This window comes from Polypterus senegalus, chromosome 1 (assembly GCF_016835505.1).
Source record: "Polypterus senegalus isolate Bchr_013 chromosome 1, ASM1683550v1, whole genome shotgun sequence".
NCBI classification, from domain to species: domain Eukaryota; kingdom Metazoa; phylum Chordata; class Cladistia; order Polypteriformes; family Polypteridae; genus Polypterus; species Polypterus senegalus.
This window is the reverse complement of record NC_053154.1, coordinates 205,177,110-205,203,134: the sequence shown is the minus strand read 5'-3', so window position 1 is coordinate 205,203,134 and position 26,025 is coordinate 205,177,110. Positions and strand designations below refer to the sequence as shown.

Here is a 26,025-nt window from a genome sequence, read left to right as displayed (position 1 = left end):
ATTCAACAAGCTTGTAGAACCACCTTTAGCAGCAATAACTTGAAGTAATCATTTTTTGTATGGCTTTATCAGCCTCTCACATTGTTACTGAGGGGTTTTGGCCTGCTCTTCTTTACAATGTTGCTTCATTGCAATGATTTTTGCAGGCATTCATTTCTGCACAGGTCTCTCTAGGTTCCTTCCCAATTGGATTGAGGTCAGGACTTTGCCTGGACCATTGCAACACCTTGATTCTTTTCTTTTTCAGCCATTCTGTTGCAGATTTGCTGGTGTACTTGGGATTATTGTCTTGTTGCATGATCCAATTTCATGTTTATTGTCCTGTTGAATGTTCCAATTTTTTAGCTGTCGGATACATGGCCTCACATTTGACACTACAATAATTTGGTTTACAGTGGAGTTCATGGTCAACTCAATGACTGCAAGGTGCTCAGGTCCTATGGCTGCAAAACAAGCCTAAATCATCACCCCTCCTCCACTGTGCTCGACAGTTGGTATGAAGTGTTTGTGCTGATATGCTATGTTTGGTTTTTGCCAAATGTGGCGCTGTGCATTATAGCCAAGCATCTCCACTTTGGTCTTGCCTGTTGAAAGGACATTGCTAGAGAAGTACTGCGATTTGTTTAGATGCAACTTTGCAAACCTAAGCCGTATTGCCATGTTCTTTTTAAGAAGAGAAGAGGCTTTCTTCTGGCATCCCTTCCAAACAAGCCATACTCACTCAAGTCTTTTTCTAATTGTACTATCACTTTAACATTAAACATGCTAAGTGGGGCCTGTAGAGTCTGAGATGTAGCTCTTGGGTTTTTGTTTTTGAAGTTTCTCTGAGTATTACCTGGAATGATCTTGGGGTGAATTTGCTGGGAAGTCCACTCTTGGGAAGACTAGCAACTGTCTGGAAAGTTTTCTACTTGTGAATAATCTTTTTCACTGTAGAATGATGGACTTCAAATAGTTTGCAAATGGTCACAGATTGATGGGCTGTAACAATTGCTTCTCTGAGATCACTTCTAATCATTCTGATGTCTTTCTTCCTTGGCATTGTGCTATCACACACATGAATGCTCCGGACCAGCAAACTGCCAAAACGTCTGCTTTTATAGAGGTGGACACATTTGCTGATGATCAATTAATCAAGTGTGGCTGCTACCAACTCTCTGGATTCCTATGGAAGCAGTAAGTGTGTACTTAATTTCTCACACACTGCTTCTACATTTTGGCTTAGTTTTTGTTAAATAAATAATGACACGGTGTAATATGTCATATGCTGTATTTCATCTGAAGTTGTATTTAACACCAGAATTACCAGAGCCTACGAAAAAACTCAAAAATCCATCCCACCTTAAATCGCTTCTCACCTTTCCTTCAGCGTCCTTTGTCCTGTAAATGTGTGGATAAGCACCAAACAGCAAGCAGCCTGCTATCACATCCCCGACCCCACTCAGTTTTCTCAACTCTAGTCTGTTTACCTGCGTGTCAGTTGCTTAGAGGTGTAGAGTGAGAAGTCAAGCAAAATGACACCTTTTATGAATACTATATCGTTATTTGGAACACTTGCATTTCATGTGTGTTCTGTGTCTACAATGATCTAAGCACAGTAAACACATTTTTAAAACAGAAACGTTTTTCATATTTTAGTAGTAAATGCAAAATATAGGCATAAACTATATAATGTATGAAGCCTGAAGTCCAAAGATCAATTAAACACTTTCACAAAAGGTTCAAGGAAAAGACAACAGCTTCCGTGGCATAGCGGTAAGAAAAAAAGCAGCGTTAGCATGCGACATTGACACACATTTATTATGACTGCCTCCGAGGCGCAACGGTATCAGCTGCTGACTGGTAATCAAAAGGTCATGAGTTCGATTCCCGACGAGTCCGTATTGAAAACTGAGCTGCTCATATTCTTACTATTTTAAAATAAAAACATACATTTGATTTAACATTCCCTATTTACCTTTATTTATTTACTTACTTCCCACAGCGTAAAGTCACGAGTGCAGAGCTTCCCATGTACATATACAAAGTACAGAGATGGCAAAAGTGCATTCTTGATCCGATGTAGAATCGTCTTTGTGATTTGTGTTTACCTCTGTTATAGCGCGTCTATGTGAACACAGCAGTGTCAAATGCGGGGGTGGGGGGTTTGGGGAGTTAGGATCGTGAACGCGGCCGAGAGAATAAAAATTTAAAAAAAAAAGCTAACCTTTACAAGTACCATAAATTACACTGGCTGTTACAGACTGGAATCAATGTATATTTTTATTCTAAAATAGAAATTTGTTTTATGACCTGTATATTACACTTCGGAAAACTTTGTGGCACGGATGCAACATTATTCATATTCATTCGCATAACATCTTACGGTTTGTAATCAGTGACCACATGTTTTTTTTTCCCCCGATCTTGCCAGTCCCCACATGTTGCTGTATGCTTTTTCTTTTGTACTCCAGGACATGCAGAGGTCAGAATAGTACAGAGCAGTAAGTTCAGCACTATATGCAATCATCAGATTCAAATGTTAACAGTTCACACACACGCAAGGATCGTCCTTCCTACATTTACAACATGTGTACCTGTTACAATGTATACACTTCTCTCAATGCTGTGGTTTCTATTACACACCTGAAAGAAAGAGACAACATATGTGAAAACATCATTGCACTAATGCAATATTATTTGAAAACGAACAGCGTCAGATTGGGTGTGAATGTATGCTGGCACTGTTACTTACAGTCAGATCAGGAGTTTATTTAGTGTGCGTAAGAACATGCAGGTGGCCAGTTGCTGTGTGCTACGACATGCTGGTGGTGATCAACGAACATGTATGGTGCAAGGCATGCACGGGGGGCCACTGTGAAAAGAAGAGTGTTCATGGCTTAGCTTGCAGAGGAACTTTGTTGTCGCATCTTACTAGAAAAGGCGATGGAAAAAGAAAAGGAGGATTCAACATCGACAAGCTTTTGTTCCAGACAGCCGCTTTCCCCAGGAAAGTAAACTGAGTCAGTCACCCCAACCTGCCCCACCGAATTTGCTACGAGCGCTTTGGTGGCGCAACGTTATCAGCTGTTGTAGACTGGTAATCAAAACTTCATGGGTTCGATCCCTGACGAGTCTGTTTTGAGAACTGAGCTGCTCGTATTCTTACTATTTTAGAATAAAAACATACATTTGATTCCAGTCTGTAACAGCCGGTGTAATTTATGATACTGGTAGAGGTTAGGGTTTTTTTTTTTTTTTATTTTCTCAGCTGCGTTCATGATCCCAACTCCCTAATACACCCCCACCCCCCTTTTCACATAGACGTGCTATAACAGAGGTAAACTCAAATCACAAAGACGATTCTACATCGGATCAAGAATGCACTTTTGCCATCGCTGCACTTTGTATATGTACATGCGAAGCTCTGCATTCGTGACTTTACGCTGTAGGAAGTAAGTAAATAAATAAAGGTAAATAGGTAATGCCTTATCGTGGTGGAGGGGTTTGCGTGTCCCAATGATCCTAGGAGCTATGTTGTCCGGGGCTTTATGCCCCTGGTAGGGCCACCCAAGGCAAACTGGTCCTAGGTGAGGGATGAGACAAAGAGCGGTTCAATAAGCCTCCAATGAAAATAAAACTTGGACGACGCTTTCCCTTGCCCGACGCTGGTCACCGGGCCCCCTCTGGAGCCAGGCCTGGAGGTGGGGCTCGATGGCGGCGCCTGGTGGCCGGGCCTGCACCCATGGGGCTCGCCGGGCACAGCCCAAGAGGTAACGTGGGTCCTCCTCCCCATGGGCTCACCACCTATAGGAGGGGCCAAGGAGGTTGGGTGCAGTGTGAGTTGGGTGGTGGCGGGCGGGACCTTGGCGGTCTGATCCTCGGCTACAGAAACTGGCTCTTGGGACGTGGAATGTCACCTCTCTGAAGGGGAAGGAGCCTGAGCTAGTGCGCGAGGTGAGAGGTTCCGCTAGATATAGTGGACTCACCTCGGCGCACAGCTTGGACTCTGGAGCCAATCTCCTTGAGAGGGGCTGGACTCTCTACCACTCTGGAGTTGCCCCGGTGAGAGGCCGAGCAGGTGTGGGCATACTTATTGCCCCCACTGGAGCCTGTGCATTGGGGTTTTACCCCGGTGGACGAGAGGGTGGCCTCCCTCTGCCTTCGGGTGGGGGGAAAGGGTCCTGACTGTTGTTTGTGCATATGCCGAACAGCAGTTTGGAGTATCCACCCTTTTGGAGTCTCTGGAGGGTTGCTAGAGGGCATACCTTCTGGGATTCCCTCGTTTTGCTGGGAGACTTCAATGCTCCGTGGGCAATGACAGTGAGACCTGGAAGGGCGTGATTGGGAGGAATGGCCCCCCCGATCTGAACCCGAGCGGTGTTTTGTTATTGGACTTCTGTGCTCGCCACGGATTGTCCATAACGAACACCATGTTCAAGCATAAGGGTGTTCATATGTGCACTTGGCACCAGGACACCCTAGGCCTCAGGTCGATGATCGACTTTGTGGTCGTGTCGTGGACTTGCGCCATATGTCTTGGACACTTTCGGGTGAAGAGAGGGGCGGAGCTGTCAACTGATCACCACCTGGTGGTGAGTTGGCTTCATGGTGGGGAAGATGCCGGTCAGACCTGGTAGGCCCAAGCGTGTTGTGAGGGTCTGCTGGGAGCGGCTGGCAGAGTCCCCTGTCAGAAGTAGCTTCAACTCCCACCTCCGGCAGAACTTCAACCACGTCCCGAGGGAGGTGGGGACATTGAGTCGAATGGGCCATGTTCCGTGCCTCTATTGTTGAGGCGGCTGACCGGAGCTGTGGCCGCTAGGTGGTCGGTGCCTGTCGTGGCGGCAATCCCGAACCCGTTGGTGGACACCGGTGAGGGATGCCGTCAAGCTGAAGAAGGAGTCCTATAGGACTTTTTGTCCTGTGGGTCTCTGGAGGCAGCTGATAGGTACCGGCAGGCCAAGCGAACGGCTTCGGTTGTTGCTGAGGCAAAACTCGGGCATGGGAGGAGTTTGGAGGCCATGGAGAGCACTTTGGACGGCTTCGAGGAGATTCTGGTCCACCGTCCGGCGTCTCAGGAGGGGAAGCAGTGCAGTGTCAACACCGTATATGGTGGGGATGGTGCGCTGCTGACCTCACTTCGACGCGTTGGGTCGGTGGGAGGAGTACTTCGAAGTCCTCCTCAATCCCACTAACATGCCTTCCAATGAGGAAGCAGAGCCTGGGGACTCTGAGGTGGGCTCTCCCATCTCTGGGACTGAAGTCACCGAGGTGGTCAAAAACTCCTTGGTGGCAGGGCCCGGGGTGGATGAGATACCGGAGTTCCTTAAGGCTCTGGATGTTGTAGGACTGTCTTGGTTGACACGTCTCTGCAACATCGCATGGACATCGGGACAGTGCCTCTGGATTGGCAGACGGGGTGGTGGTCCCCTCTTTAAAAGGGGACCGGAGGGTGTGTTCCAACTATAGAGGGATCACACTCCTCAGCCTCCCTGGAAAAGTCTATTGGGGTTCTGGAGAGGAGGGTCCGTCGGATAGTGAACCTCGGATTCAGGAGGAACAGTGTGGTTTTAGTCCTGGTCGCGAACAGTGGGCCAGCTCTTCACCCTTAGCAGAGTCCTGGAGGGTGCATGGGAGTTTGCCCGACCGGTCTACATGTGTTTTGTGGACTTGGAAAAGGCATTCGACCGTGTCCCTCGGGAATCCTGTGGGGGTGCTCGGGAGTATGGGGTACGGACCCCTGATAAGAGCTGTTCGGTCTCTGTACAACCGTGTCAGAGCTTGGTCCGCATTGCGGCAGTAAGTCGAGCCCGCTTCCAGTGAGAGTTGGACTCCGCCAGGGCTGCCCTTTGTCACCGATTCTGTTCATAACTTTTATGGACAGAATTTCTAGGCGCAGCCAGGGTGTTGAAGGGGTCGGTTTGGTGGACTCAGGATTGGGTCACTGCTTTTGCAGATGATGTTGTCCTGTTTGCTTCATCAGGCCGTGATCTTCAGCTCTCTGGATCGGTTCGCAGCTGAGTGTGAAGCGGCTGGGATGAGAATCAGCACCTCCAAATCCGAGAGCATGGTCCTCAGCCGGAAAAGGGTGGAGTGCCCTCTCAGGGTTGGGGAGAGATCCTGCCCCAAGTGGAGGAGTTCAAGTATCTCGGGGTCTTGTTCACGAGTGAGGGAAGAATAGAGCGTGAGATCGACAGGCGGATCGGTGCGGCATCCGCAGTGATGCGGGCTCTGCATCGGTCTGTCGTAGTGAAAAAGGAGCTGAGCCGTAAGGCAAAGCTCTCAATTTACCAGTCGATCTACGCTCCTACCCTCACCTATGGTCATGAGCTATGGGTAGTGACCGAAAGAACGAGATCGCAATACAAGCGCTGAAATGAGTTTCCTCCGCAGGGTGTCTGGGCTTTCCCTTAAAGATAGGGCGAGAAGCTCAGTCATCCGGGAGGGGCTCAGAGTAGAGCCGCTGCTCCTCCGCATCGAGAGGAGTCAGATGAGGTGGCTCGGGCATCTGATCAGGATGCCTCCTGGACGCCTCCCTGGTGAGGTGTTCCGGGCACGTCCAACCGGGAGGAGACCCCGGGGAAGACCCAGGACACGCTGGAGGGACTATGTCTCCCGGCTGGCCTGGGAACGCCTTGGGATTCTCCCGGAAGAGCTGGAAGAAGTGGCCGGGGAGAGGGAAGTCTGGGCCTCTCTGCTTAAGCTGCTGCCCTCGCGACCCGACCTCGGATAAGCGGAAGAGGATGGATGGATGGATAAATAGGTAATGTGAAATCAAATGTATATTTTTATTCTAAAATAGTAAGAATACGAGCAGCTCAGTTCTCAAAACGTACTCGTCGGGGATCAAACTCGTGACCTTTTGATTACCAGTCAGCAGCTGATACCGTTGCGCCACAGAGGCAGTCATAGTAAATGCGTGTCAATGTCACATGCTAACACAGCATTTTTTTCTGCCATGGAACCTGTTGTCTTTTCCTTGAACCTTTTGTGAAAGTGTTTATTTGATCTATGGACTTCAGGCTTCATACATTATATAGTTTATGCCTACATTTTATCATTTACTACTAAAATATGAAAAACGTTTCTGTTTGAAAATGTGTTTACACAGATTACTGTAGAAAAGGAACACACATGAAATGCGTGTGTTCCAAATAATGATCTATTATTTCCACTCTAAAACTCCACTTCACTCCCAGATAATCAATCAAGGCATGAGCTGGGAGAAGTTCGTGCATATTCTAAGTTGGCATGGGCAAGGAATAGCTGGCTGCTTGCAGATTGTCTTTATCGGCACATCTGAAGGACAAAAGGGGAGAGGTGCAAATGGATTTAAGGTGAGCCGGATCTACAAGTTTTTTCGTAGACTCTGGTAATTCTAGTGTTAAATAATTTTAAGACCTTCTAAGGATCAGATTATTTTTATGATGTCCTGATATGAAAAAACTTAGAACTGAAAGAGGGTGTACTTTCTTTTTCACATGACAGGTAAACAGATTGGCAGTCAGCGTTTTAGCTGAGCAATAGAAGCTGACATACTGTACACACCTAAGGTTAAATCCCTATTAGTTTAAATTATTTTGTATCTTGTGATTTAAACTAACATAATATTGATTCAATGCTATTTTATTAATAAGTTTGAAACCTTATTGAGTAAACTTAGCAATACAGTGCAATGGATTTTGTGCCATTTTCCTATTAATAGGAATTTTTCAGAGAAGGTTCTAAGTGCCCAAACACAATAAACAAGACTTGAACGTCAGCAGAAAATAACTTGTAACTCAAGTCCAAAATCTGTAAATGCAGGTTAGGTCCATATAAATTTCAATGTAATTTAAAACATTTCATGAAGACATAGTAATCCAGGTCAGTATTCTCAAAGTACTACTCTTGAAAACATGTAAAATGTGTTACTAAAGAATGCTACACAGAATATGAGAGAAGGTTAAGAAGAAGTTGTGCCTTCATTGTTTTATAAATAAATGCTCATCACATTTCAAATTGGAAATGTGTTCACTTTATGTACAATATGGTCTGTGTTACTGAAAACAAACCTTTACAATAAAACCACACTGTATGTGAAAGTTAAAAATGTGTTTACATTTGGAATTGCCTTAAACTGAACTTAACAGATCATTTTAGGATTATTGTGACTTTTCACCATTAAAAAAACATAAGCTACGTTTACCCTTAAAAACCTAAAACATTTCCATTCCGACACAGACTGGCATATCTTCCAGAGTTAGCTTCACATGCCTTGTGACTGAGGCTGTTGAAATGTGCTCCACTCCCCAGAGTCCCACAACCTCCAGGATATGATAAATTCAAACTGATTGAGAAACATGGTTCTCTGAAATAGATTAACTGATTCCTGAAAGTAGATGGAAGAATAAATGGGAGGCACTCAGTTGCTCTCCTCTGCACAGCTTTAACAGTCATTAGGTCTGTTTTATAGAGTGGTGACCAGAACTACACACAATACTTCAGATGTACAGTAGTCTCATTAGTGCATATACACTGCATATACAGTGCATATGAGTATGATGTCCCTTGATTTATATTCAAGTTTTTAAGACATAACCTAACTGTCTTGCTCCACTGACAGACTGAGGAGATCGTTCCTCCCCAACACTATGCGACTCTTCAATTCCCCCGGGTTGGTAAATGTTAAAACTACACAATATTATAGACTGTTATACCGGCCTCACAATTTCCACCTTGCATTTTTTAACTTGCACTGTGCTTTTATTGCTCTTTAATTAATATTGTTTTTATCAGTATGCTGCTGCTGCTGGAGTATGTGAATTTCCCCTTGGGGATTAATAAAGTATCTATCCATCCATCCATCCAATTTTTTTTCTCTTCATTTAATATTCCACTGTTTATTTTGTCAATAAATATGTCTAACTGCCATCATACACATGCGCATGGGAGGCAACTAAAGGGCTCAATTAAATGTAATTATATACTGGAGAAGGGGATGGCAGGGTTTTCAAACTTTTTCTCCCATTCCTCTGCAGACCAGCCAAAAGAAATACCGCCCAAGTCTAAAGCCATCACTTCTGGTTCCAGTCCTTATAACATCACTTCCAGTGCCTGTCAGTCAGTTCCGACTCCAACCATTCTGACATTTTTTCCAGTCTGCCGATAGAACCTCCTTGTTGATAGTTACCCTAAATTCTGTTTTGGAGTATACGAGGTGGCTAACCCAAACCTTTTTTCTGCCTTTGTGACCTCTTTTTATCTCCACACTGACAAATTAAATCAGTATTATACTGTATACAATTAAATGTAACATTGACGAGTATAAAAAACAGCTACCCAATGAGCTAGATCAACCAAGAAATCCGACATAGTGCCTAGTAAAAGTATTCAGTTCTTTAATCAAATCTCCAGTTTTACTGTATAATAAACCATGACTTGAAGATTTGTTCTGTTTAGGGCTGCAACGATTAGTCGACATAATCAATGACAAAAAATCGTCGACACGGACTTTTTATTGTCGACGCGTCATAAACAGAACATTCAATAGAGGCTCCAGTCACATAGAACCACATTGGTTTTTGTAACTGCAATGAACTACATGAACGTCTGGGGCAGTATCGTTTGTTATTGTTTGTCCAGATGCACACAGTCCTACCAACGCAAGCATCCTGGAGCTGTGATGTCGCCGTCTCTCGAGAGGTAAGTTTTAGCGAGTAAAGTTAGTGTCACGTGTTAATGTTGATGTTTGTACTATAATGTGTATATTAAGGTTTCGACAATGATAGTTAACCCTTAAACCAACACATACTTGGGGGTTAATGCACCCCTGGACACCAAATACTTTTTAGCTGCACTTTTTAAGTAAACATGGCAATTCACAAAGAAAATGTGAGATTTTAACAGAACACATTTTTTTCATGCAAAGAGCATCACAATTACTGCAATACTAATCATTTTACACACTGCAAATGAACTGTAAAAACTATAAAAAAAAAAAAAACCTACTGCAACAATCTATTACTATATGTTCAATATGCAACTGAAGTCACTGATGAAATTCAGTATGTCACCAAGCCAAATGCGCTTGAACTGGCTGCATGCAAACACACAGGGGTAAACATTGATGATTACAGGCTCGTCTAGTGCAGTGGCTGAATCTCAGAGACAGTGTTGCTGTAGTTCTGCTGGGGTTGTGAGCTGGCTGCTCAATGAATATACAGCACTGACTGATCAGCTCCGGCGTGCTGGCAATTGCACCGAGAAACAACTTTAGCCGGTTGCAGAGTTCAATGAATGTATGTCGCTGAATATATGTCGGCGCATATACTCGGCTTCAGCATGCTTCAAAATTGCACTGGAAACCGACTCTAGCTGGTTGCGGCGTTCAACAAATGTACTTTTCTGAATATAATCGGCTCTGGTGTGCTGGCAGTAATTACCTTGTTACATATTTTAGTCTGTTATTTTTTTATTTTGGCATAATATAGTACATGATGTGATAAACTATAACACTTTTCTTTCAGAGTGTGATGATCAAAACATCTTTCTCTGTCAGCAATATCATTGTTATGTATTCCTGCTACCTCTACTCCCTCTGGGCGTTGCTTCTCAGCAGCTGGGAAAATTGTCTCAAAGAAGAGAGCCAGCCTCACATCAGAGCACGTCGAAATGCTCAAGTTCCTGCACTGCAATCAGGAATATATATAAATTGAATCTTTTATAAACTGTACATTACTGTTTTATTTTATTTGGATTGAAGCTTTATTTAAACTTTTGGACTTTAAGACACATCAGTGCCCATTTTTGGTTAAGTTAAATGCACTTTTTGCATTTAAAGACTATGTGCACTTTAGTTTGCATTGTTTAATGAATTTCTTTTTTATTGTGATGGTCACACTAATATAAAACATTTGATTATTTTCAAATTTGTATGTTTCACTGGTTGTTATTTTAATTTGATTATTATTAATTTTAATTGTGTTAATACAGAGACATCAGGGTGACATTCACAGGTGGACAGACGTGAGCAGATGAGGTAAGACATGCACTGGAGCCAAGAATAGGATGTGCAACCACAGGTCGCAGGCATCAAAATAGTCAGACATGAAATAAATGTGACTAATCAAAAAAAAATTGAACATTTAGTTGACTACCAAAATAATCATTAGTTGCAGCCCTAGTTCTGTTATAGTAAAATTTCATAGAACTGACATCAAAATTTGCTGTTTTTTCTTTTTGCAATATTGTGACATTTTTATGTTAGAAAACAATTTTGGGAATAAAAGGAAATATGCCGTATTCAGAATCGCATGTTATACATTTTGACAGGTAAAAATAGTTGCCTAATGAGAACACATTTGCTTTACAACAGGATAAACCTCACAGTTAAGGTATCATTATGCAGGTTAGGAATTTGTATAATAACTCTGAAAAGTTAGACTGAACAGTATTCCACAGAGGTCAGAGATAAAATATTTGACATGCATACATTAGGAAAAAGATAAAAGCAACATCCAAGTGTAATGATGTAGCCAAATAAAATCAAATAGATGTTGCCTAGAAAAGCTTTTTGATGATCATTTCATCTTCTACTCACTTAACTATTCACAGTAATAGACATTTTAAGCAAGGGTGCCCAAGCCTTTACATGCTACTGTATGCCAGATAGATGCTGTTACCCAGTGCCCTAGGGAACACGTGTTAACCTCCATACCAGGCAAAGGAATATCTTGGCTGGGATGAGCACCATTCGTACTATACAATCACGTTAGTTTTCTGGCACAGTAAGGGAGCACCATTCATCCAGATCGGTAAGGCAGTCCATTAACGACATCAGTCACAATGGGTAATACTTTTTAGTACAATGTGACACTCCTCTTTAGTCAAACGTATTATGCCCCTGGCATGCTTTCATCATAGGATCACAGCAAAGTATGTCTAATCTATTAATTATTAAATCTACATAGCCAGGGTTCAGGGTGAAAAAAGGTCAGAGCCTATTCTGGGAGCAAACAATCACACACTGACCATTTAAAATTTGCCCCCTGTCTTTCCTAATAAAAGTATGGTATAGGATTCAGATGGTATCTATGATCACAACCACTAAATAATTAGTAAATACCCATATTTGACATGTACTGTATCTCTCTGCAACCTTCCAGGATATTATAAATCTAAACTGATACAAAAACATGCTTCCCTTAAGTGCAAATAAAAAATTTACTTGGAAAAAAATTCCTTGATTTAGCAAGAAGAAAGGGCGCATAGAAACCAACACTGCATAAGGCTCACTACCCCTTTTACCTACAAGGAACCTTAAAACACATTGTGTCTACCTTAACACATACACACAAAATGTGCATTATGGCCACATAAAAAGAGGTTTCTAGTAAATAAAATGTATAAGTACTATACATTCTGTAAATAAATGTATAAGTACTATACATTCTGTAACTGAACTACTTTTTATTTAAAAAAATGTACAGTAAATGTGTTTCAGCTTCCTAATTATGTTAAGGCTGAAGCATGCTTTGTAAAAACAAAAACTATACATTACAGAAAAAAACAAAACACATATGTACATGTCAGAATAAACTTTCATTAGACCTGCTGGTGAAGCATTTGTTGAAAGAATCAACAATGTCCTTAGATAACATTCTCAGAGGTAGAATCTTTTCGATTCAATTATGTATCTGTATTAAGCCCAAAAGGAATGTGTTCTTTTGTATGCTTCACTTTTCTACTCCTGCTTTTAAATGTTACTTTATAAATTACTGTCACAGAACTATAAGCCTTAAGCAAGGAGGATACTTAGAATTTACAAAGAATGAATGGAAATAAAAATACTATACTTCTTAATAGTGCAGATCAGCCTGCTTTTAAAAGGAAATGTTAAAACAAACTTTAGTTAGTTTAGTAGTGGATTGAAACGCTGCTTAGAGAACTAGTGTGAACGGGAGTAACTGCAGGAGAAATAGACAATATAATCTCTTTGTGAGTTCAATTTTATATTATGGGCCTGTTGGACCCTCAAGTGTACGGAAAACAAAATACTCACTGAGGCACTGCTGGAGGCACTCTCTTCTTCATTGCTAGTGGGCTGAGCAACGCCCTTTCGACTTCGGGGACTACAAACAGTTGCTTTTCTTCTTGACTTTGGGGGCTTGGAAGACGAGTCTTCATATTCTTCAGCCAGAGAGAATAAATCACTGAACCTACAGGGAGAAACATAAACCTGTCTTCAAACTAGGTAGTTGAAGAGACGTCATTTGACAATTCCATCCCCGACAGCGATTCTAGCCTGGTTCCAAGCATCTGTGTTAAAACTAATTTCAATCTGAAAGAATTTTAAAACAAAGTAATCTTCTACTGAAGTCTGTGAGAAATTCCTCTAATTCTTCAGTAACAAAATTAAAGATCCAAATAATTCAACTAACATAAATACATCATCTGTTTATATCACTCCCTGTTTTCCCACTCCATCCAGCTCCTTCTCTAAGTACTCATCAGTCACATCTGCTTTTGTTAATGACCTGCTTTGTAAGATGAGGCCGACTACTTGTGTACTGGACCCCATCCCCACTACACTACTTAAATCCTGCCTTCATGCCATAATCCTGACTATTACAACAATAATAAAGTCATCCTTTGACACTGGCTTTGTGCCGCTCACTTTTAAAATCGCTTCTGTAACCCCAGTGTTAAAAACGTCTGGACTTGATGTTGACAATCTTAACAATTTTCTGTCAAAAGTTCTTGAGCATTTTGTAGCTTCGTAACTTACCAACTACTTAACATCTAATAATTTGATGGAACCCTTTCAGTCTGGTTTCAGAGCACAGCACAGCTGTGAAACTGCTCTGCTACAGGTAACCAATGATTTGCTTACTGCAGCAGACTGTGGACAAACCAGCATATTAATTCTGTTAAACCTCAGTGAAGCATTTGACACTGTCAGACATGACATTCTACTGTCCAGAATGGAGAACATGCTGGGTATCTCTGGCACTGCCCTCCAGTGGTTCATGTCCTATCTGACTGATAGGCAAGAGTTTGTTAGTCTTGGCAACAGCAGATCCAGCTCAGCGCAAGCCACACAAGGTTCCTAAGGGCTCTGTCCTCGGTCCTCTGCTTTCTATGTATTTATATGTTTCCCCTTGGGCATATTATTTGTAGCTTTGGACTGGGTTATCATTTTTATGCAGATGACACTCAACTCTATTTCAAAGTTAAAAGTGGAACTTCATCAGAGCTTTCTCAGCTCACAACTTGCCTCAGTGAAGTTAAAACCTGGATGGAGCAGAACTCTTTAAAATTAAATTATAACAAAATTGAACACCTGCAAATTGGGACTAAAGTGCAACTTATAAAATGAGCTCCTTCCCAGTCAATCTTGGAGCTGATCTCATCAAACCTGCCTCTACTGCAAAGAATTTTGGTGTCATTTTTGATTTGTCCCTTTCTTATTCCGCCCACATAAATAACATTAAGAAACATTCTTACTTTCACCTCCGTAACATATCCCGTGTTCGTTCATTCCTTTCCTTTTCTAACGCTGAGAAACTTGTCCATGCTTTTATCACATCCTGCATCAATTATTGTAACTCGCTGCTGGCAGGTGCCCCATCTAATCTTATATCACAGCTCCAGCTTATTCAAAACTTGGCTTTAAGAGTTCTTACATGAACCAGCAGCAGCAAGCACATAACACCCATCCTGCTTTGTCTTCACTGGCTCACTGTGGCTTACAGAATCGAATATAAAATTCTACTAATAAACTACAAAGCCTTAAACGACCTTGCGCCAAACTACATCAGTGACCTACTAAGGTCCTCTGATTCTGGCACTCCATGGGTGACAGGGCCTTCAGCTGTATAGCGCCCAGACTCTGGAATGACCTACCGGAATTAATTAGATCAGCTGACTCCATGAATTCTTTTAAAGAACAACTCAAAACTGATCTGTTCAGGAAGGCTTTTAGCTCTACCTGACTTTATTACCCTTCTCTCAGTTTACCTCTATGTCAAGATGCTCATGTAACCTGTGCGTGTGTGCTAGACCATCAATTATGTTGTCTGTTAGGCTTTTTCTCAGAATTTACTATCTTACTCTTCTTTATTTATTTATTTGGTTTAGTACAATGCTTATCTATACTAATAAAAGGCAAAGCCCTCACTCACTCACTCACTCACCACTAATTCTCCAACTTCCCGTGTAGGTAGAAGGCTGAAATTTGGCAGGCTCATTCCTAACAGCTTACTTACAAAAGTTGGGCAGGTTTCATTTCGATATTCTACGCCTAATGGTCATAACTGGAAGGTATTTTTCTCCATTAACTGTACTGGAGTTGAGCTGGAATGACATGGGGGGGCGGAGTTTCGTGTGACATCATCACGCCTCCCACGTAATCACGTGAACTGACTGTAAACGCAGTGCGTAGAAAACCAGGAAGACCTCCAAAAAGCGCTTAAGAAAACATGCATTATATAATTGAGAAGGCAGCGAAACAGTAAGAAGCGAGCGAGTGACATATACTACCATATTCATGAGTGCTGCTACCTCGGATAAGAAAGCAAGGTGTAAACCTAAACTTTAAATTAAGTTCATAGACAGGCTACCACTGTCGTTTCACATGCCCACAGGTAATGCGGGATACAAGTTTAATGAGAGGACGCAAGATATAAACGAGAGTTTTGATCACTTTGTAACTAAGTTAAAATTGTAGGTGAAGGGGTGTGCTTATGCAAATTCCGAGACTGTGTTTGTGGGGGATTGACAGTTAAGGCGGGTGGGGGAGTCACATCATCATCTCCCCTCCCATTCATCTCATTTCGGTCTGAGCTGAGCTCCGCGGCTAACGCCGTCTTCCGAAGCAACTTCGTCAGACTGCCACCAAATACTCACAGAAAAATCCACAAGTTAATACACACGCTGTCTCTAGAGTTTCTCCACACTGAATCCTCCAGGCACTACTTACAAAAGGTTACATTGACAATCGTGTTACGTTATTTTTAAAATCTTTCCTTTTCTTAGCACAAGCACAGCTGAGAAGCTTCGATGCATGTGCTCCATAACGCGCTAAAAATAATGCATTTAATCACACTTTGCATTACAAGCAAAGGGAGCTTTTGTCAATGCATGATTTCCTGGTACACCGATTACATTGATCAGCGCATCCCGATTCATTTTACCCTCGCACCACCTTAGTTTGAGAAGAAGTATGAAAAAATATGAGGTTAACACAGAAAAACAGATCACCAATTCAAGCTTTATGAATAATCGATTCAGCCATCAATAATTGTTTTGGTAAAGCCATCCTCCTTCCATTATATAATTTTTCCGCCATTAGCCATGATTAAATGAACGGTAAATAAAGTAAGAGCAAAGCGAGGGTGACTTATTTAGGCAGGCATATATATGACAGCAACACTCATGACAATGTCAATCATGTTACGTTATTATTAAAATGTTTCCTTTTCTTTTTCATTACTTCTTTAACACACTACTTCTGCACTGCGAGGCGCGGGTATTTTGATATATATATATATCATATAATATATGAATGACCTCCAAAGAGCGCTGAGACTTTTGATATCATGAACATGTCTGCAAAAACTGTGGTCTCCTGCCCTGCAAAAGTCGAGCAGCCAGCGCGCGTGCATAGCTGTGCCGGCCTTTGAGACGCTGACTGCGCTTCTGCCTTAAGTCAAAGTGAGCACTTTTAATTTTTTTCATCCTCCCCCTGTGCTATAGCCCAGACAAGTGCAAACACAGGACCCCTTTTCTACACCACGGCAAAATAATATTAAGGCGATTCACACTTTCTTTTGCACGTATACGATTATGAGGTCCTCACCTCGGATTATGAAGACACGCACATGAGTGGAGGACTGACAGTGCCATCACAGCCGATTAATGGCAGGGACATCTCACCAGTCTACACAAGACCCACCGCGACTGTCCCCAAAAGGCGATCATAACGTCAGCGAACACATCTCTCTATACTATATAAAAGAAAAAGGCAACTTTCCTTTCTTTACACCTTTTTTCCTTTTATCCCAAACCAAAGCCTTTCTCTCTTAACACTGCAGAGGACACAAAACTAATTTTCTTTAAATGCCGGTAAGGCACATTACCAGAGGCACAAATTTGAACGTTCACATAGAAAATGTAATTTCTATACCACAGCCGTCGTGTAGCGCCTTTCAAAAGGGATCTACTACCGAGAGATGATCCATATATATTTTAGCTGCTGTTAGTTACTTACCTGTTGTGTTACACAGTCTTTAAAATGTAGTTTACCATAACCACTCCAGTAGTGCTCAATGTACCTGTACTTCTTAAAACGTTAATGTTTTACTGTTTAATAACTTATAGACTATATTTTATTATTTTTCCCTTGCACTCAGTGACCATATACACACACATATAGACACATACAAACATACACACAAGTATATGTATGTGTGTATATATATATATATATATATATATATATATATATATATATATATATATATATATATATATATATATATATATATATACACACACACACCCATCTACATTTTTATATATATATATGTATATATATATATATATATATACACACACACACACACATACATACATACATACACACACACATATATATAATTTGTGTGTGTGTATGTATGTATGTATGTATGTGTGTGTATATACTATGATGTAGAGAGGTATGTGTATATATATATATATATATATATGTGTATATGTAGATATGTATATAGATATGTAAATATGAAGATATGTATGTGTATATATATATATGTATGTGTGTGTGTGTGTGTGTGTGTGTGTGTATATATATATATATATATATATATATATATATATATGACAGCAGCAATCAAGCTGTGAGAAAACAGTAAAAGGAGGCGTGTCAGGCGTCGTGGTACATTTTCTGATGCAGCTACGAAAACAACTTCGTGACGCCGCCAAATACACAAAACAATTACTTTGACAATCATGTTACATTATTTTTAAAATGTTTCCTTTTCTTTTCATAACTTCTTTAACACATGACATCGCTAAGCGCTGGTATTTTATATATATATATATATATATATATATATATATATATATATATATATATATATATATATATATATCTCACAGCGACACTCATAACAGTGACAAAACAATTACATTGACAATCATGTTACGTTATTTTCAAAATGTTTCCTTTTCTTTCTCTTTCCTTCTTTAACACACTACTTCTCCGCTGCCAAGCGGGGGTGTGTATATATATATATATATATATATATATAGATAGAGATATATATATATCTATACTAATAAAAGGCAAAGAAAGCACGCACGCACGCACGCACTCACGCACTCACGCACTCACTCACTAATTCTCCAACTTCCCGTGTGGGTGGAAGGCTGAAATTTGGCAGGTTCATTCCTTACAGCTTCCTTACAAAAGTTGGGCAGGTTTTATATCGAAATTCTACGCGTAATGGTCATAACTGGAAGCAGTTTTTCTCCATTTACTGTAATGGAGATGAGCTTCAACGCCGTGAGGGCGGAGTTTCTTGTGACATCATCACGCCTCTCACGTAATCACGCAGTACGTAGAAAACCAGGAAGACCTCAAAAAGCGCTGAAGAAAACATGCATTACATAATTGAGAAGGCAGCGAAACAATAAGAAGTGAGCGAGTGACATATACAACCATATTCATGAGTTCTGCTACTTCGGAAACAAAGCACGATGTAAACCTACACTTTAAATTAAGTTCATAGACAGGCTGCGCTGGCGTTTGTAATTTAGTGCCTGCCCATATAAGGCCGTCCGTCAGCGGCAATCCAATAGCAAACTGCCACGGGTAAATATTCACGGGTGAAGGACTGTGCTTATGGAGAGGAAGATGAGATGGTCAGGGTGGTGTTTGACACAAACTCAGCGAAACTGCGAGAGAAAGTTTTAAGTGCCAGGACTAAGGTAACATTAAATACAGCCATGGACATAGCACGAGATGGCACCAGCACAGCTGGGAACCTTCGATGCATGTACACCGAGTGGCTCACGTGAACTGGCGCAGTGCACAGATAAAAGCAACAGTTCCAAAGAGCGCTGAACAAAAACCGAATTACACAATTGAAAAGGCAGCAAAAAATATGAAGCGTCTGATAAGCATATTCATAAATCCAGCTACTGCGGAAACAAAGCACACGGTGGAAAAGTCAATGTCCGCTAAAGGAAGACAGTGTAAAAAACCCGTGCATGCAGTGTGTCAGGTCTCAGATAAAGAAGAAGACGAGCTGTTTATTGATGCAGTAAGAAACGAATCGATGAATGAAACCTGTCATCTTTACACGATTGACAAACACGGAATGTAACTTGAACACAACACATCCTACAAATACGAACCTGATTGAAAGAAATAATGATAATCAAATCCTTGATGACAGCAACACTCAGTAACACTCACAAAACAAATACTGTATATTGACAGTCATGTTACGTTATTTTTAAAATGTTCCCTTTTCTTTTCTAGCTTTTTTAACACAGTACTTCTCCGCTGCGATACGCGGGTATATATATATGTATATATATATACCGATCTACATACTCGAATAATGGATACTTTATTCGCCATCAATGATTGTTTTGGTAAAGCCATACTCAGTGTATTCATTAGATGAGCGGTAAAAAGTAAGAGCGAGGGAGGATGACTCATTGAGGCATGCAGGCTGTAGTCTTGGCGTCAACTCTATCTGAATTGCGCGATCACATTTGAAAAATATATCTTTTCAAGTTCTATTTAGTCCATATGTGTCAAACTCAAGGGCATGGGCCACATCCGCCCGGCGTAATTATATCCGCCCCGAGATCATTTTATATACTGTATTATTGTTATTAATGGCCCGGGTATATGAAGCGCTGGTAACACAATAAACTACAGATCCCATAATGCAGCACTTCAGCTGCCTTGCCGAACACTTACCGCGTTAATCAAGTCTACCTTATGATGATGCAAGTTATTGCGAAGCTAGAGTTATTGCGCACTGAGTTTGCGGCGCTTTGGTGACTTTGAAGAACAAAAAAAGTCCGTCTACATGCGGCTCGAACCTTGTGCATGTTTGGTAGCACATATCTGTGTGAGAAGCTCTTCTCAGTGATAAAGACTAACAAAACAGCACACAGGAGTCGCCTCACTGATGAGCACCTGCAGTCCATCCTGAGAATCTCCACAACACAGAACCTCACACCAAACAGAAACAAACCTGTAGCCAAAAAGATGCCAGGCGTCCAGCTCTAAAATGACATATGAGCAAAGACAACTGAATGATTTGATTTGTTATTGCACGTAAGAGCGGAGTCAACGTTTTAACAAACAGCGTATTGCACTGATCTGAAATAGCTGTGTGTGTGTATATATGTAGATATGTATGTATATATATATATATATATATATATATATATATATATGTATTTGTGTGTATATATGTGTGTGTATGTATGTATGTGTGTGTATATATGTGTGTGTATATATGTAGATATATATATGTATGTATATATGTGTATATGTATAGATATGTATATATATATATATATGTTTATGTGTGTGTGTGTAAATATATATATATATATATATATATATATATATATATATATATATATGTGACAACAACACTCATCACTCACAACAGTGACAAAACAATTACATTGACAATCAGGTTACGTTATTTTCAAAATGTTTCCTTTTCTTTTCATTGCTTCTTTAACACACTACTTCTCCTTTCTAAGCGGGGTATTTTGCTAGTAGATAGATATGAGAACAATATATATATATATATATATATATATATATGTATAGATAGATATGAGAACAGCACTCATATCAATGACAAAACAATTACATTAACAATCATGTTACGTTATTTTTAAAATTTATCCTATTCTTTTTCGTACCTTCTTTAACACACTACTTCTCCGCTGCGAAGCGCGGGTATTCTGCTAGTATACTATATACCCTGTCATTCTTTCTTAAACTCTGTGAAGTGCATAGGAAAGGGGCTATATAAATAAAATGTATTATTATTATTAATCTTATTGTAGCTTTATATAACTTTTGGGCAATTTATAAAACTATGAAGTATATCAAAGTCACAGCTTTCTAACATAAATAACTTAAACTGATTGAAAGAGTTTGGTAACATTTATAAAAGTCTTTAAACATTTTCCTAATTTTGTGTTTTTAAAAGAAGGCTTAACAGGTTAGGAACTGTGGATGGCAGGGTGAGAAATGATTGTAGTAGTACACATAATATGAAAAATAACCACAATTCAAGTGATTTAATCAAAATGTTTAAAAACGCAACTATTACATTAACAGAATATAATAATAGCCAGAAATTACTCAAATTTGAAATTATTTTACTTAAGCTATACGTCAGCAGGTAAAAATTAGTTTCTCAAGTGTAAAATGTCACGGATAGATGAGGTACCTTGATAGTCCAACTTCTACCTATAAAACTGGGCCTGACAAATATAATTAAATATAATAATTATTGCATTATTTTGCATGGTTTTAATGCTTTATATATTCTGTGGCAGGTAAATGTAAATAGGCTTTTTTTTTTTTAAAGTAATTTTGTGTACACAAAGATACATATCCTTTAATGTACAGCCAAACTTGGGAAACAGTAGGTCTGGCAGCAGATGCCTGAATGACATGATATCATCACTACAAGGTCCAAGTGTATTATTTTTTGCTTCAGGTTTACTTAAAGCAAAGAAAAGCACAGCGAGGAAAAAGAATGTCAATGCTTATATGATGTTTGTTTATATTTATATTCATATTATGTTTGTCTATATGATCACTGTATCATCCACTAAGCAGCAGTTAATATAGAAGAAAAAAAAACTATGACTAGTTGGGAAAGAGTGGGACTGTTTATTTATATTAACTGTCAGAATATGACAGAGCAAGCACTGAGTCAGTAAAGGTTGAAAATAAAATCCTTTCCTACACGCAGACGGTTGGTAATTGTCAGGTTAACCAAGCCAGGAATTTGGGGAGTTTTATGTTTCAAACATATCACAACAGCATGGCACTTTCCAATATCAACAGTGTTTTCACATGTCAGTGGTAACAATTTTGTTCTTAGGTATTATCCAGGATATCTGTTTGTAATTAACAAAATTTGGAAACTTTTAGCAGCCGCAGGAGCAGACTCATTGCTGAGAAGGATCAAAAGGTTGCAGACACTCTTAAAAGACCAATGAAATAACAGACCACAGCACCATTTCCACATTTACAATCAAATTAACGCAGAAATTACTTTTGTTAATATTACTAAACAGGTTTGTTTCTGTTGATCTGAGTGCCCTTCTTGCAAAACTGAATTGCATGTATAGCAAGGCATAATATTAGGTTACTGCAAAACATTACCTGCTACATTATCAAACCTCTCAAGTCATTCACTTGTGTAATACTTCATGTGTATATTCCACCAAGCTAATTTCTAAACACAGGTTTATCTACACTATGTGGTTAAAGTTTGCACAATTTTGAAAGACTTTTGATACTTCACAAGTAATACAATGCATACTGCTATGAAAGAGCTATTGAGCACAAGAGGTTTGAAATTAGTAGTTGCTATTATTAAATTTATATTTTTGATAAATATAAGGTATGCTATTATACTTCAATTTCATCAGTCTTTTCCATTTTATTTTGAATTATACAATTTCATTTTAAGGTGAAAAAATTCTCTATATAGCCATAATATTTATTATGTTTGTTTAAGAAATGTTTTTGTTAAAGCAAAGTTCATATCCTGAACTGGGACTGGACCCCAGATTCCAATGCCAGTCACACATTGACACCATTACTCCAAGGCACCACTTTGTTGAAAAGGCCAGGCAAAATACACTGTTTAAAAAATTAGGGGGACACAGGGCTCTGGCAGTGCTCTTCCTATTCCTTCTCACACAAAGGAGCAGATACTGGTCCTGCTGCTGGGTTGACGCCCTTCTACAACCCTGTCCAGCTCTCCTTGTGTAATGACCCATCTCCTGGGATCTCCTCCATGCTCTTGAGATTGTGCTGGGAGACACAGCAAACCTTCTTGTGGCAGCATAAATGGAAATGCCATCCCGGAGGAGCTGGATTACCTGTGTAACCTGAATTGGCTGCAGGTACTGACTGCCTCATACTACCAGGAGTTACAAGGACACTGGTAAAACACAAAACTTGAGAAGAATCAGCCAGGAACAATAAGGAGAGTGCAATTGTCTGCAGCCACCACCTGCATTCTCTTTATTGGGGGTTGTCTTGTCCCTCTCCAGTGAACCTTTTGTCACTTTCATCATTCATTCAACACTGAATAAGTGTTCCTTTAATTTTTGAGCAGTTTATTTCCAACTAATTACAAGTGAATGAGTTGAATGCATATGTCATCAAATAAAGTGCACTACAGTAATACTTCAAGCTACTTTGCATACTTATGACTGATAATGTCTATCTTAGGGTCATTAGCCTGTCTACAATTGGTATAGCATTGCCATTACTGAAGGAACAGAAGTGATGGAATTCATTATCATATTTAGTGTATAAAGTTTTGTTGCTGGGCTATGACAAATATGTTCTAAAACTTTTTTGCCAAGAAAGACAGATTTGAAGGAAGGTAGTTATTTTAAATTAAGGATGACAGCTGTTTCAAGGTAGTTCTACTCTATTAATCATGGTGAAGGAGAGTGACAACGTATTGTATGTTTATTAGCAAATGTAGGTATAATTTTTACTGTGCTCTATATATATGACCATAATGTCCCTATTAATTTATATAATATACCGATATACTTAAATAAATAGCAATTTTAATTTCTTCAGACTGACGAATTTATATTATATATAAAAGTATGTATTATTTTATTGATATAATGAGCTGTAGTATTCACAGAAAAGTTTAAATCATAAAACGTTTTTATTAGCATGAGAAACATTACACAGTCAGTATGGGTATCTTTAAACTTTCCAGAATAAACCACAGTACAAGGGGGGGACCGAAATATTTCCAGAATTGTAAAAAAAAAAACAAAAACAAAAAAAAACTATATTATAAAACTTACTGCTATAAAATTTCTGCAAGCGCTTCTCTCATTCCAGGTAACATTTCCTTTATACATCTTTTGTTACCATATCTATAGCCTATGGTGATTTTTCCTGTATTTCTTCTATTCACTCGCAATTTTAACAAAAACAAAAAAAAAAAAAAAACTCACAGTGAGCAAGTAATGGTGAATACAGGGGGTTTGAAGTAACAACCATAATGTTTATAATCAAAAACTTTTTGATAATCCAATGTGTGCAACTTCTCTGAACAATTTTTTTCTGATGCTTTCCTCTAGACACTTTAGCACTTCAAAGCAATGTCACTGTTTGAATCTGTTCATGGGGAACAAACTCTTTATGAATGAGTCCATCAGTGTTGGAAAAAGAGATCAGCATTGTCTTTTGAATAGCTGCCCTATTCATTTGGAGAAAACAATATTGCCAAAGTCAATTGCATAATTGTAGAAGAAACACCAGATACATGCAATCATTCAACCCAGCACAGTGGCACCTGGCGAAGTGATTAACCACACTTGTAGGCACACGATACCTAGAAGCAAACTTGAGTAACTACATTCTATTCTTGTGTTATTGATGGTTTCTAGGAAGTTTTGGGTCCCCCTTGTAAGTGAAAAAGTAAAATTGACTCTCCAGGCACTGTGCTATGCATAAGCCTTTTTACAGAAGCATCGTTTTTTTTTTTTTTTTATAAAAAGAGATTTTAAGGAATGTAAGGTGGGCTATATTAAAGATTCCTGTACTCAGCTGGTAGCACTGTGATCACCACCGTCAAAGGAGCTACCTCAGACCATATCAGTGGAACTGCTCGCCCGGGGATGGCAAGGACAAAGATTCAGAGTGATGATAAATGTCAAGGTGGAAATGAGACAAAACTTGAGAGCCTAGATTGCTTTTCAAGTTGAAAGAAGTATCACATCTCATGGTTGAGTTACAGCTAATTCAGGTAAGGCATTTTGGGTATTTTGCATAACTGTCTTAAAGCTCCTACTTCAGATACTACTTAATAGTGGATGGGTTTCATCTGATATGATCAGATGGGAATGGAAAAAGCAGGAGACGGTCTGAAGGAGACTTAGGTGAATAAGATATACTAAAAAAGTGAGCATATTTCAATTTAAGCTGTAATGTGCAATCCAGACTTGGAAATGCAGTCTGACTTCATCAATGTTATCAACTGGGGGGTGGGGGTGTTGCACGATTATGTTGGTGCTTATTTTTAAAACTCTGAAACAGATGATTCACTCTGTTCTAAACATTTTGAATATTAGTCATTCAACCAGACATATTTGGAGGGAACGGACTACAAAATGGCATGTTGCTTTTGTGGACAAGAAAAACTGGAGCTTCTGTATTCAAATTTTAATGACTTTAAATGCAAAGCTGTGGTACATGTTCACAGATCTCACCATTTTGCTGCCACCTACAAGCCAGTTATTGACAGTAGTATCTCTTCATTATCCAAGCCAGATGTCCTTATGTGTATATGGGGAGGAGTATTGTTTATTATAATATTTAGATCAGGGTTCTCTAACCTTTTTTCTCCTCAGAGCTACTTTTACAAAATGAAAATGGCCGACAGCTACTCATTTTTTCTAACATTTATTCTCATAGCTTATTTTAACCCAAGCAAACTGAATAAGCTTGTTTTGACTGAACACTTACAAAATGTTGGTGTCCACAACTCACATTTTGAATTAAAACATCACAAAAAACATTTAGTTCACCTGCAAGTGCATTTTGTATGTCTGTATGCATTTTCTAGAGTATCTCACACTATTTAATTAAAACATGAATGCTGTCAAAACAAAACAATGCAATTACAAATACACAGATATCATTTATTCATTTGTCATTTTGTTACATGCAATTTCACTTCACAAGAGTATTCACATGTCCAGTTGCATGTGTGATGTGTTTTTTAGTTAGTCAGA

The 26,025-nt window shown here is 39.6% G+C and overlaps 1 protein-coding gene across 1 annotated transcript in view; it reads right to left on the bottom strand.

Moving 5' to 3' along the window:
* Nucleotides 1-26,025, bottom strand: part of ints3 (integrator complex subunit 3) — a 165,526-nt gene that overhangs the window by 2,180 nt on the left and 137,321 nt on the right. Inside the window, exon 29 of the mRNA XM_039767729.1 lies at nucleotides 13,022-13,178. Within this exon, the coding sequence (XP_039623663.1) occupies nucleotides 13,022-13,178 (157 nt within the window). The remainder of the gene's footprint in view (nucleotides 1-13,021; nucleotides 13,179-26,025) is intronic.